A 12,419-nucleotide genomic window follows, 5' to 3' on the forward strand; every position below is an offset into this window, starting at 1 on the left:
TGAAAAGATGCTTGAAGCTGAGTTTGTGCCAGAAAACTAACTACCATCTTGTGATAACAAGAGTACTCAGATATACAGCCGGCATTATCCCAGAAGCACGCTGATAGATATAAAAAGTGTCTAGTTTCTCTGCAACTTAATAAGGCACATTGATAAAAATGAATATATGTGTATATTTGAACCTGTATGTATATTTTTGAATCTGTGTAAATTGCAGAAAATCCTCAATAAATACAAACCAAATACAGTTTAATGTTTAATGGTTCCACACTAGAAACAAAATGGTTAAAATGAATCATTAAAAGCCCAAAACCAATATGACATTCATGCTAAAGATGAGTGGATGTGAACCTCTGGCCAGAACAGCATCTGAACCCATTTTAAAAGCTGTAATAACAGCAGGCGTGGCCCCATATTGAAGCATCCCCATTCTAATGTGATGATTGCTATAAGAAGCTCATAACCGCTTCAGCTTCAGTTAGCCTGACTAGCGTGTGTTTGAGTGCCGCTGATTGTGTCGCTCTGGTCTGCTGTTGCATAACTGTCCTGCTGCTGGGGTCAGTTTTGGGGCTCACATTCTCTGACTGAGTGTCTTTTGTCTCCAGGCTCACTGCTTTTGTGATGAAGTCGTTCAGCGGCGCCAGAGATTACGTCTACGTGGACCCACAGCACATCAAAGACCCCAGGACCTGGCTGTCCAGACTGCAAAAGAAAGACGGCTGTTTCACATCTGTTGGAAAGCTCTTCCACAACAGCATGAAGGTATGGGTGTTTTAGAAGATCAATAAAAGTACAGCATTCATTCATTGTGGGCACTAATTCACCAGAATGTAAAATATCTGAGAATCCTCGTGACTCTGCATCACATGAATTATATGAATTCGTTTCAATCTTCATCACCATGAATGCATTGAAGTGCTTTTTTGTGGGAAGCTCACAACTCATGTTGCAGCTATAAACCAAAAATCTCAGATGAACCCCTGCAGTAAATAATATGGATATAGACACCAAGCAAACAGTTCAGTATCCAGGAAATATATGTTACTTTAGTTCATCATTGATTCCATGTTGTCATTATCTCTGCTTTATTGTTTCCATTCTGTCTGCAGTCTGAGAACAGCTGGAAATGTGAATGCTGTAATGTAAAAGATGCTCCTGCAGCCATGTTCCACTGGAACATGAGGCGTTGCTTTCCCGATATTCCCACGTTTTCCCTGTTTGAAACCCAGGATCCTTCATCTTATCGGGGAGAAAGCAAACACCTCCCATGGTGGTTAGGATAAGAAATAAAACTTTCCAGTGGTCTGGAAAGTTGATACAATAACAACAAATATTTGATGTATTTTGGTGCTAAGTTATTTTGTGATTTATAAACTAACAGAAGTATTTTAAAGACTAAAAGATCAAATCTGGCTGCTTGGGAGATAAAAAATAACTAATAATTGTTGGGTGCATTTTGGAAATTTTCATGCATTAATGAGAATATAGATACCCTGTACCAACATGGGTAGCATTTCTGTGTTCCCTAGAGAACGTAGACCCTCACCTTAATTCTCACAGGTTGAAAGATAGAATAAATGTAACGACCCGACTGTGGTACGTTCAGCCTGCTTGTTATCTGCAGAACTCTAATCGTATTTAACGCCAGCCTGAATACACAACAGAAACCCTTCTGTAGAAAGTAGGTTCCTTTTTAAAATAGTTTCTTAAAGCTTTTAGTCTCCTCTGAGTTAATTGTTAAACACCTGACCGACAGTGAAAATGGCTAACTTTGAGTACTCCCATCTCAGTTATTACATCCATACTGAAGAGAGTTGTTGACAGTGCAACCGGTTAGCGCTCAGCTGTGGTGGTTAAACAAAATGGAAAAAAGGTTGGAGTTTCCACCCTGTCAGCACCTTGTTTCTGGGTACATCTGATAATGCACCAACCTTTTAAATGTACAATATTACAGTGCTAAATTTAAAATCTGGCTTATGACCTTTTTCCTCTAACTGACCAAATAGTTGAAAAATAAAATATTACAGTTATGGATGATTTGTGTGATCCTAATGACCCTGCTGCCTTTGTAACTGAGATAAATGTCCTTTTGCCTAAAAAAAGATCAGAAATACTTTCTTGACAATGGCGAGCTCATGTGGGCTGTATGATGAATAGGACCTAATATAGCTCATGCTGGTATATAAAGCGTTTAGGGCTGAGAGTCTGACCTAGTGCCATTGAATCTTGTGTTTTTACAAGGGGGGAGTGAGTGACGATGTGTCACTGACAGCTTACATCGTTGCTGCGATGCTGGAGCTGGACGGAGTCGCCTCGGTGAGACATCTCTTTTACTCATTTTACTTCATCTTGTCTTATTCTCAAACACCTTTTTGCAAGACATTTGGAGTGAAACAAAGCTGATTTTCTGTGCTCTGTTGGAGGCTTCATTTGCAATTCTCTCACTTAGCTGCCATAGCAGATAGGACGTCCATTGTTAAAGAATAAGGAAACGGTTGAACTCCAGCTCACAGCCTTATCATTGCTGTGTGTTTGGTTGCTTTGCATCAGGACCCCGTGGTGCAGAGTGGCCTGAAATGTCTGACGGACGCTGTGACCGGAGGGTTCGACAACCTGTACACCACGGCCCTGATGTCGTACACCTTCAGTCTGGCTGGAGATCAGGAGATGAGGAGCAAACTCATCACTATTCTGGACCAGAAGGCCAAGAAGGATGGTATGACTAGGCGAACAAAAGAAAACCCTGGATGATTACCTCAAACAGTGCAGTGATAGAACAAGCTCTGAGTGCAGGAAAACTGAATTTGAATTAATACATTTTGTTCATGTGCATGGTTTTAATGTCATGTCCCCATGTAAGATGTCTCTACATTTCTTAAACCTCGTTGGATCTTTCTAATCCAAATATTCGTGGTCCTACTTATTTTATTTAACACACTGAGTACAAATATTATTTCCTGATCTTCTGCCATTACTCCTTATCCTGATTGGCAGGAGGCACCATTTATTGGGAGAGAGTGGGGTCTACTGACCAAGGCCTTGATTCGGTAGAAGTGGAGATGACCTCCTATGTGCTGCTGGCACTGCTCATCTCGCCTCCCATAAAGAGTTTCAGTTTGGATTACACTTCTGGCATCGTCCGTTGGCTCGCTCAGCAACAGAATCCGTTCGGCGGCTTCTCCTCCACACAGGTACCATGTGTTTTGTTTTTTTTACCATTTACAGGAGAGCCTTCGCCCTAAAGCTACCAGAACTAACATTAAACTGCCTAACAGGACACAGTGGTGGCCCTCCAGGCCCTCGCCAAGTATGCTGCTGCCACCTACAGTCCACAGGGAACAACTACAGTGACTGTCACGTCGCTGGGAGGCCTGAGGAAGGAGTTCACGGTGACACAGAGCAACAGGCTGCTGTACCAGGAAGAGAAGTTGAGGGAGGTCTCCGGAGAGTACACCATTAGAGCCAGGGGACAGAGCTGCGTACTGGCTCAGGTGAACAAGCCAATTCAACTCAGCAAGTCACACATGTGGTCACAGCTACCGGCGACACCGGTGTAGGCTAACAAACCTGATTATTGCACAGACTGACCGGCGTATCATACTGGGGTTAATACTCACAAGATGTTCTGTTTCATGCAGTAGGGATGAGTTTCTTCAAGTCAGACTGGAAAGCTGTTGAGAGTGGATGTAAATATGGACGGAGCTAAATGTCGAACAATCATGGAAGTAAATCTGTTAGTGGCTGAAGATGACGTTAGACTGAGGCAAGGCTCCACCTTTGAGCTGGACAAAAACCTCTAGCATACAGTCAGAGCTACAACGGGTATGTGGTAGAATGGCCTAGTCAAAGCCTTTACCTAAATCCAACAGAATATGTGACAATACTTCCCAGTTAATGCTCACAGATGTTCTTGATCTAATTTGACTTTCCAAAGTTTCAACCTCTAGATGTACAACTGGGTGCTCAAACAAAATGCATGGCACACTTCAGATTTTTATTTCTAAAACTATTTACAAATTCATATACAGGTCCTTCTCAAAAAATTAGCATATTGTGATAAAGTTCATTATTTTCCATAATGTCATGATGAAAATTTAACATTCATATATTTTAGATTCATTGCACACTAACTGAAATATTTCAGGTCTTTTATTGTCTTAATACGGATGATTGTGGCATACAGCTCATGAAAACCCAAAATTCCTATCTCACAAAATTAGCATATCATTAAAAGGGTCTCTAAACGAGCTATGAACCTAATCATCTGAATCAACGAGTTAACTCTAAACACCTGCAAAAGATTCCTGAGGCCTTTAAAACTCCCAGCCTGGTTCATCACTCAAAACCCCAATCATGGGTAAGACTGCCGACCTGACTGCTGTCCAGAAGGCCACTATTGACACCCTCAAGCAAGAGGGTAAGACACAGAAAGAAATTTCTGAACGAATAGGCTGTTCCCAGAGTGCTGTATCAAGGCACCTCAGTGGGAAGTCTGTGGGAAGGAAGTGCATAACTGTACATGATTATTTGAAGGTTGACGTTTTTTGTATTAAAAACACTTTTCTTTTATTGGTCGGATGAAATATGCTAATTTTGTGAGATAGGAATTTTGGGTTTTCATGAGCTGTATGCCAAAATCATCCATATTAAGACAATGAAAGACCTGAAATATTTCAGTTAGTGTGCAATGAATCTAAAATATATGAATGTTACATTTTCATCATGACATTATGGAAAATAATGAACTTTATCACAATATGCTAATATTTTGAGAAGGACCTGTATTGGGTTTTTTTCCGCTTCACTACCTTGTTGTGCTCTACTACATGGAATCTCAATAAAGTACATTGATGTTTGTGGTTGTAGCAACACAAAATGTGGAGAAGTTCACAGGGTGTGAAAACTTTTGCAAGGCACATTCAGCCTAGTAAACCTGTCACTTTACTGACTGATGTGTTTGTGTCTCTGCAGATCTCCATGTACTACAACATCCCTCCTCCTGAAGACTTCTCTGTCTTCATCATCACTAAGAGCGTGAAAGCGAACTGCACACTCAGCCGACCACAGCTCCAGCTCGATGTTGCCGTCAGGTACTGCCGCTGCTGGGGGTGTTAACTTCAGCAGAATCACGTGTATCCATGATGTCTGTTGGGATCTGCAATTCACCGGGCTTAAAGATGCTTTATGTCCCTTCCTGTAGGTATCATGGCAGGAGAGCGGAGACCAACATGGTGATCATCAACATAAAACTGCTGTCTGGGTACCTTCTGGATCAGAGCTCCCTGCAGCTGGTAACTTCCCTGTTTGATTGCTTTTACATGTTCTAACTCAGTAAACCTGCATTCTAACCTCTGGCTCTGCCGTCGCAGCTGCGGGAGGACCGCTCGGTGAAGCGTGTAGACGTAGACCAAGAATTTATCGACATCTACCTGGATGGGGTGGGTAGCACTGAGGCTGTGTTCCAGGACGGCTACGTTTCCTTCTGCGTACCTGTAGCTGTGCAGAAAGTGAATATCTGAAATGTTCTTTGTGATTGCAGCTGAAAAAGAATTTGTCACAGACGTACAAGGTGACTCTGGAGGAGGATCAGCGGGTCAGGAACCTGAAACCAGCTGTGATTAAAGTCTATGACTACTACCAGCCGAGTAAGAACTCAGTTATACACCTAACACCCGGTGCCATGCCACAGCCATCGTTTTGTGGTACTCTTACTCTAACCTGATGTTTTTTCTCTGTTGTTTCAGCTGACCAGGCTGTCACTGACTACACATCCCCCTGTGCAGAGAGTACGTAAGAGTTCTCCAGCTTTGTGCTCAACTTCACTGTGATCGGAAAGGATTTAGTACAGTGTTTTAACCAAGAAGCTGTGCTTTATATGAAATCCCTGAAAGAGACAGGGAAAAATGATATCTGGTTGTAGATCTCATCATACTCATCTCATCAAATTGTTTGAGGGAGATTATGTGAAATAATTTTTTTAATTCAGTTCTAGAACACTTAAAGTCAAACTGATTATTTCTGCTTGTATTTATCTTACATTACCACTAATTACAAGGACAGTATATAAGTAATAACAGTGTGTGGTCATAGCCACGCCCACCTGCTGTTCCTGCATCACATTTCAAGCTCAGGAAATAACAACCATAACATTACATGACATGCTGATTCACTGAAGGAGTGCATCTGATTTTCAAGACCCAGATGAGTAAAATCCTTCTATTTGTTCCTTAAATTGTTCTGCCTTATAATTAGTGTCTCTCTATGCTGATAAAGTTTTCTCACCTTTCAAGGAGGAATTATGGATGGATGTAGGGGGAAATTTTGTCCATAGTGATGAAAGATTATGTAAACAGCCTAGGTAAAAAGCATCTGATTCGCAAAGACCAGTGCTGTTTATGACATTCTGTTAGCACAAAATATTTAGTTTCCTGAAAGCTGCTCGTAACAGAACACCCACTGACATCACACTGCAGTGCATTCTGGGACCGTGGCTGCTACCTGATAGCTTTGCTAAATGTATAGGCAGGGGATGGAGAGACAGACATGGAGATAGAAAGTGAGGAAAATTAATATGGACAAAAAACACAAAGAAGAATGGTTGTATTTATCATAAGAGAGGCTACAGCCCATTACTGGACACTAATTCAATTCAGATTTATTTATATAGCACCAATTCATAACACACGTCGTCTCAAGGCACTTCACAAAGGATTTGGAATGGTGTAGGGTTGCTGGGGAGGTTAGATTAAACTACTGAGTGTTAGAGTTTGGCCATTTTAGAACGGGCTATATGTAGGGGTACTAAGTTAAATAATACACTGATAAAGTGTGTCCATCTAGAGCCCACTGGTGGTCATTGTTATACTAAAAACCACAAGGATTGAGGGTACCTCCCTCTGTCAGACTGATTATAACCATTGGAAAAGAGAAGGGGTCGCATAGGTAGCAGAAATGGAGGGTGTGTTTGGACCTCAAACATAACTGAGCCGGTTTAGGGTAAACCTGACTCCCCCTTACTCCAACCAAGAGGGGGGGAAGAAGACAGAGGTAAAAATTGTTGTTTCCTGTTGCATTGTGTGAAAGGTAGGTAACTTTAAAATGGGCTAAGTCAATTCAGTCGAATCATACAGATTTCAAGTCAGGTACATACAATCCAATTAATCCTAACTATCCAACAGTTCAGTCAGATTCAGTTATTTATTCAAATTGGTCAAACAGTTTTTCTGTCTAAGGAAACCCAGCAGATTGCATCCAGTCAGTGACTTGCAACATTCACTCCTCCTGGATAAGCATGTAGAAACAGTGGACAGTCACTGGCGTTGACTTTGCAGCAATCCCTCATACTGAGCAGCATGTAGCGACAGTGGAGAGGAAAAACTCCCTTTTAACAGGAAGAAACCTCCAGCAGAACCAGACTCAGTGTGAGCAGCCATCTGTCACGACCGACTGGAGGTTTGAGAGAACAGAGCAGAGATGCAAAGAGAACAAAGAAGCACTGATCCAGGAGTACTTTCTATGGGAAGGAAAAGTAAATGTAACAGGCCATCCACCTAGTTATGATTTAATTTTTTTAGTTTTTATTTTATGCCGTTTGTTTACAATCTTGTCCAGAACAAAGAAATCAAATGAAGTTATTTGTTTTCTTCTGGTTGTTTAATCCTTGGTTGTACAGCTCATGCTGGGCACAGCAAACTACATTTCTGCAATTTCCTCACCATCACATTGAATTACCATAGAGATAGGTACCTGTGCAGCAACAAGCTGTGCATTAATGTGAAGACTTTTTAAAAAGTCTCTAGAAAAATAAGTAATTTTTTCCTTCATATGTTTGGTTTGGTTATTTATTTAAAGTGAATAAATCTTAGCCTGAGCACATTTAAATCAAACACCTGTTAAAACTGCAATATTCAAATGTCAAATAGCCTTTAAATTCGAATTAAAATAATAAATATCAGGCATTTCTATATCCATAATAACCAATATATTATTATAGCAGCAGTAAGAATAATTGTAATCATCTGTTTAAAATAAAATGTATTCGCCAACACTGCTATACTGTGAAATGTTTACTGCAGGTTTTTCTAATGTCTAAAATCAGTCATCCAATAGAATTAAAATTGGGATTTTTGTTGGTTAAAACTATTGCAATTTTATGATTAATAAAACAGCTATTTGTTCAATAGGTTTTTACAGGAAGTCTTTTTCTTTTGCTCAATAGAGCTGATCTGTTATTGATGTCAAAATAAACCTAACTGGTTTTATTTCAGCTAGTCTTCCATCTAACTCTGTAAATGTAGATGTTCCTAAAACAAGGCTAATGATCATTGTGTGCATGTGTGTGTGTGTGTGTGTGTGTGTGTGTGTGTGTGTGGTTTCTCTGCAGGTGACAACAACAACAAGGTATAACTCCGCTTCCAGGGCAGATGGGACAGCTGAAGGAACTATTGTGTGACGTCTAGGCTTTCATCGTGCATTTTTGCTTCGTTTTAAAACTGTTTTTAAATTGTGTTGGGATCGGAATTTACTTTGGATAACTTTAGGTACTTTTGTAACTTTTAGCTCTCTTATCAGGTCTTGTTCTTTTTTTGTCAGCCACACACTGAGCCTATTTTTATCTTTGCTGGTGGCTGCAGGAAGAAGCAGTAGTGGTCAGAATAGTTTGTGCCGTGTCTCTGCTCAACACTGGAACAGTTGCATTATAACCCACTGGATAGAACAGACAGCAGAGGAGTGTTTGTTGTTTTTTTAATAGATCTGACAGAAATCCACATTATTCATACATGGAAGTGACACGAGACATACAGGGTACCAGTAACAGCATGGTCAGAGTACTGACTGTCTGCTAGGATCTGCTCTGTAAGGGGAAAAAGGAGACTCCAGTCTTAATGGTGCTGGGTGATTTATTCTGTGTACACGTACCTGCACAAGTGTTCTGCTGTACCAGTAAAAAATAAGAAGTTATATTCATATGTGACTACTGTACAATTTCAATTGCAAGTTGTAATTAAAGTTCTAACATGACAATAAGTGAAAGTTCTTTTCATACAATATCCATATTTCACTCAGGCATTCTCTGTACAATACTTGTTTTTTTATCCTTTCATTTAGTTATACTCATAGATAACAGCAATGCATATACCACCTATAACCCCCCTGCCCATACCACACACACTCACAATAGGATGACTGTTTTTCCAAACGTAGCCTGTTAAAGCTTCATGCAAAAGGCCTTCGGTCACAGTGGGGGTTTTAAAAAACAAGTAAAGAGCTCCAGTGATGAGGCAGCTATCTGCAACAGTATTTCAGGTTTCTGTTGACGTTTTAAGGCAGAAATATACAAACACTGAACAAAAAGGCCACACTAAAGCACAGTAACAGCCAAACAAATCTGTACTACAACCATACCTTTACAGCTGGAAGAAATACTGAGCAACTAACGTTTTCTCAACAGGTCAGAGGAGCATTAAGAGTTTTTTTCTGCTAACCAAGGGACTGGAACTGGTTGGAAAGAAGACAGGAAATAGAAGGTTTTCTCCATTATTTTCTGCTTTCCCAGTGAGGACCAGAGGTTGACTGCCATGTTTCTTTCTCTATGGCCTATGCTGATATTCAGCAATTGAGCCAATATTCTACACTAACCTTTTCAGGGAGATGTGTTTTACTCGGGATCAGTATATTGCATACATGTACAGTCTTCCTCCTATAGATCTGGAGGTGGAGGAGCTTGTTTAAAAGGTTGCAAATATCGGTCTTATTTAGAAGGGGATGAACAGTGTGTTGCAACTTGCTATTTATATGGCAACTAGTTTGAATCTATGCCGCCAGGAAGTGAAGGGAAAATCTGCCTTCAAAAATAAAAGCCTCAGCACTGAAATGCTTAAGCATTTGTATGCTAAATGTGTATCAGAGGTAATCATTTTAGTAACAGGTATTTTGAAGGGAGATTTGCATTCCTACCAAATGATTCATGTTAGACAGGTATAAGATTTACACGACTAGTAGCCATGGTGGTAGCTACATGTACCAGTGTCAAATTAAAATGTCTCCTTTCCTAAAATATCTAATTACAAAAGCAGAAAGCTTTAAGATGATTAATCACATCCACTTGGCTTATTTTCTTAGGTGTGAAGTGACCCCCATTAGTATCACACTGAACATATCCCTTTCTAAAGGATCTAAAGTATCACTCCTTGGTGAAGTATTATTAAACGGAGCCCGCTGGACCTGCGATGTTCGGACCCGCTGGTATAATTGCATGACAAAAAGCATGCCAACCCGTGCACAAGACTATTCTCCAGCTCAAAGAAATGCTGATTTAAATGCATTCGTATGATGTAGGCCGCACAGTTCATCACAGAACATGAAAAACACGGTGAAGGCACAGATCTGAATTGCATTATCCTAAGAGTTGAATCTGTGCTTGCTGCTTCAGGCTGGCTGTGGTGATGATGGCTTAGACTTAGAATGTGGCAGCTTTGGTGAAACCATTTTAAAGTCATTATATGTCGGCAGTCAGCCAGTCAGAGTGTGGGGTGTTAAGGGCTCCTGACTGAACACATACTGAGTTATTTAGACTAGTCTAAAACATGGGGAAACATTCCACCCAACTGGAAAAGTCCTGCTTCAAAGCTGTCAATGAAGGGATGTTTTTATAAAAGCTTCCAATCCAGAGTTTAGCCAGCGTTTTTCCCATTCCATACCCAGGTCTCACCTTTTGTTTCATTTACCACCCATGTGCTTAAAGATTGAGTATCAGATTAGCTCTCCTGGAAGGTAAATATTTGAATGGAGAAAATCATAAACACTCTTGAATCTCAATTAAATGATTTTCTGTTACACTCAATTTCCAATGATCATGGTTCCGGATCCACTTTTGGTCACATTTACTAAAATAACACAAACTGGAGCATAACTAGCACGGGTAAAACGCGCATTCAGACGCTCAGTCCTTGCAGCTGTTGCGGGTTCGATTCCCGGCCCCGGCAATCTTTGCTGCAAATCTTCCCCCTCTTCCTGTCAGTTTAATGTCAAAAAAATAAAGGTTACAAAAAAAAGCCGAATAGTGGCCCCTGGTTGAAACTAAACTGAGCGACTTCCTGATGGTAGATGGTATTTAGTGACATTAGATTAGTTTATATCCTTACAGTAGGTTATTAGAAAAGCCTTTTAAAAATCAATGGTCGTCTAAGCAGTGAGAAAAAGTTGAACGGTGAGTTAAAATAAGTCCAGTGGTCCTTGTCACTTAAGACATGGACCCCATGTCTTAAGCAAATCAACATAAACTTGTATTAAACGTCCGTGTGCTGAAGCAAGCCAGACAACACTGAACGGTCTTGAGGAGAGCTCATTTACAATCTTCATGCCAACCCGGGACAGCCATCCTCCAGCTTTAGCTGCCTGTGTGGCGATTTGGTGCTTTCAGTTGAACTCAACCACTTCTGACAGCTTTGAAGCATAGAGATGACTGATGTTTCTTGTATGTTTTATGGTATAGAATAAACCAGACAGTGTTGTAATGAGCAGCTTCTGAGAACTGCAGACTGGATTCCTTAGGGGTTACAGTGTACCTATGGACAATCAGATCCTTTGGTAAGCTTGGGTGAAGACATGACTGGGATAGAGGGGAGGGGACTGTCCCGCTGGGATCTGAGATCCTCTCTAGTTGCTGCCGACTGGCTGATTTCTACCTTTCCTCAAACATTTAAAGACATCAAAACAAGATGTTTCATCAGCTGAAAGCATATTAGAATGAAACGATTTCTCCCGATCGTTTCTACACATAAAGTTATGATAGAATACTCAAAAACATTGGCAACATTTCATTTGGCAATTTCTTTTCTCTAAGTAAAAAAGAAAAACAAATAATAGAAAATATTCAACAGTAACTACAAGATCTCCTTTTGGCAATATAGAAAGGCTTTATATAGTCCTGGACAGGTGTACATTTTGGTTTATATACAGAGATGTGTTTAGATGTGTGTGTGAGTCTGTCAACAGCTCCCTTTTTCAATCCGAACAGAATCACATTGGAAACATGACGATGGAAACAAATGCATGGAAAACTGATTGTGTGAGATGAAAGTAAGAAGGTAACAAACAGGCATCGTGTCTGAGTTGGACGGGACATTGAGGACAGATCCCGTCGATTCTGTGGTGAGAGTCCCTGCCGAAGCGTCCCGCTCGTCTTCTGCGTTCTCAGTTCATGAACTGTGTGTATCCCTCCGCTCCTGTGACGATCACATCCATCCAGATCCTCATGGCTTCCGCCGACGGCGCCACCATGTAGTAGAGGCGGTCGTGGGTCTTCACGCAGAAGGTCAAGGGTGGGTTGGGGCTCTGAGGAGGGAGGGGGGCAGACAGGAAAAAACAGACTCAGTAGAAGTTCTGCATTAGGTTCAGTTAGTAGTTACACTGCTGGG

The 12,419-nt window shown here is 40.8% G+C and overlaps 2 protein-coding genes across 12 annotated transcripts in view; one reads left to right on the forward strand and one right to left on the reverse strand.

Annotated features, from left to right (window-relative positions):
• The window catches only part of LOC124884066 (alpha-2-macroglobulin-like protein 1), a 37,977-nt gene extending 28,953 nt beyond the window's left edge, over positions 1-9,024 (forward strand). For both annotated transcript variants that reach the window (XM_047391674.1, XM_047391675.1), the window contains exons 26-36: positions 606-762; positions 2,242-2,316; positions 2,551-2,716; positions 2,995-3,191; positions 3,276-3,491; positions 4,972-5,090; positions 5,201-5,291; positions 5,370-5,438; positions 5,540-5,645; positions 5,745-5,786; positions 8,384-9,024. In XM_047391674.1, coding sequence (XP_047247630.1) covers positions 606-762; positions 2,242-2,316; positions 2,551-2,716; positions 2,995-3,191; positions 3,276-3,491; positions 4,972-5,090; positions 5,201-5,291; positions 5,370-5,438; positions 5,540-5,645; positions 5,745-5,786; positions 8,384-8,406 — 1,261 coding nt within the window. In that variant the 3' untranslated portion in view covers positions 8,407-9,024. The remainder of the gene's footprint in view (positions 1-605; positions 763-2,241; positions 2,317-2,550; positions 2,717-2,994; positions 3,192-3,275; positions 3,492-4,971; positions 5,091-5,200; positions 5,292-5,369; positions 5,439-5,539; positions 5,646-5,744; positions 5,787-8,383) is intronic.
• Positions 8,729-12,419, reverse strand: part of phldb1b (pleckstrin homology-like domain, family B, member 1b) — a 126,047-nt gene continuing 122,356 nt past the window's right edge. For all 10 annotated transcript variants that reach the window (XM_047391665.1, XM_047391666.1, XM_047391670.1 and 7 more), the window contains one exon: positions 8,729-12,336. In XM_047391665.1, coding sequence (XP_047247621.1) covers positions 12,196-12,336 — 141 coding nt within the window. In that variant the 3' untranslated portion in view covers positions 8,729-12,195. The remainder of the gene's footprint in view (positions 12,337-12,419) is intronic.

Source organism: Girardinichthys multiradiatus, chromosome 18 (genome assembly GCF_021462225.1).
Source record: "Girardinichthys multiradiatus isolate DD_20200921_A chromosome 18, DD_fGirMul_XY1, whole genome shotgun sequence".
Classification (NCBI taxonomy): Eukaryota; Metazoa; Chordata; class Actinopteri; order Cyprinodontiformes; family Goodeidae; genus Girardinichthys; species Girardinichthys multiradiatus.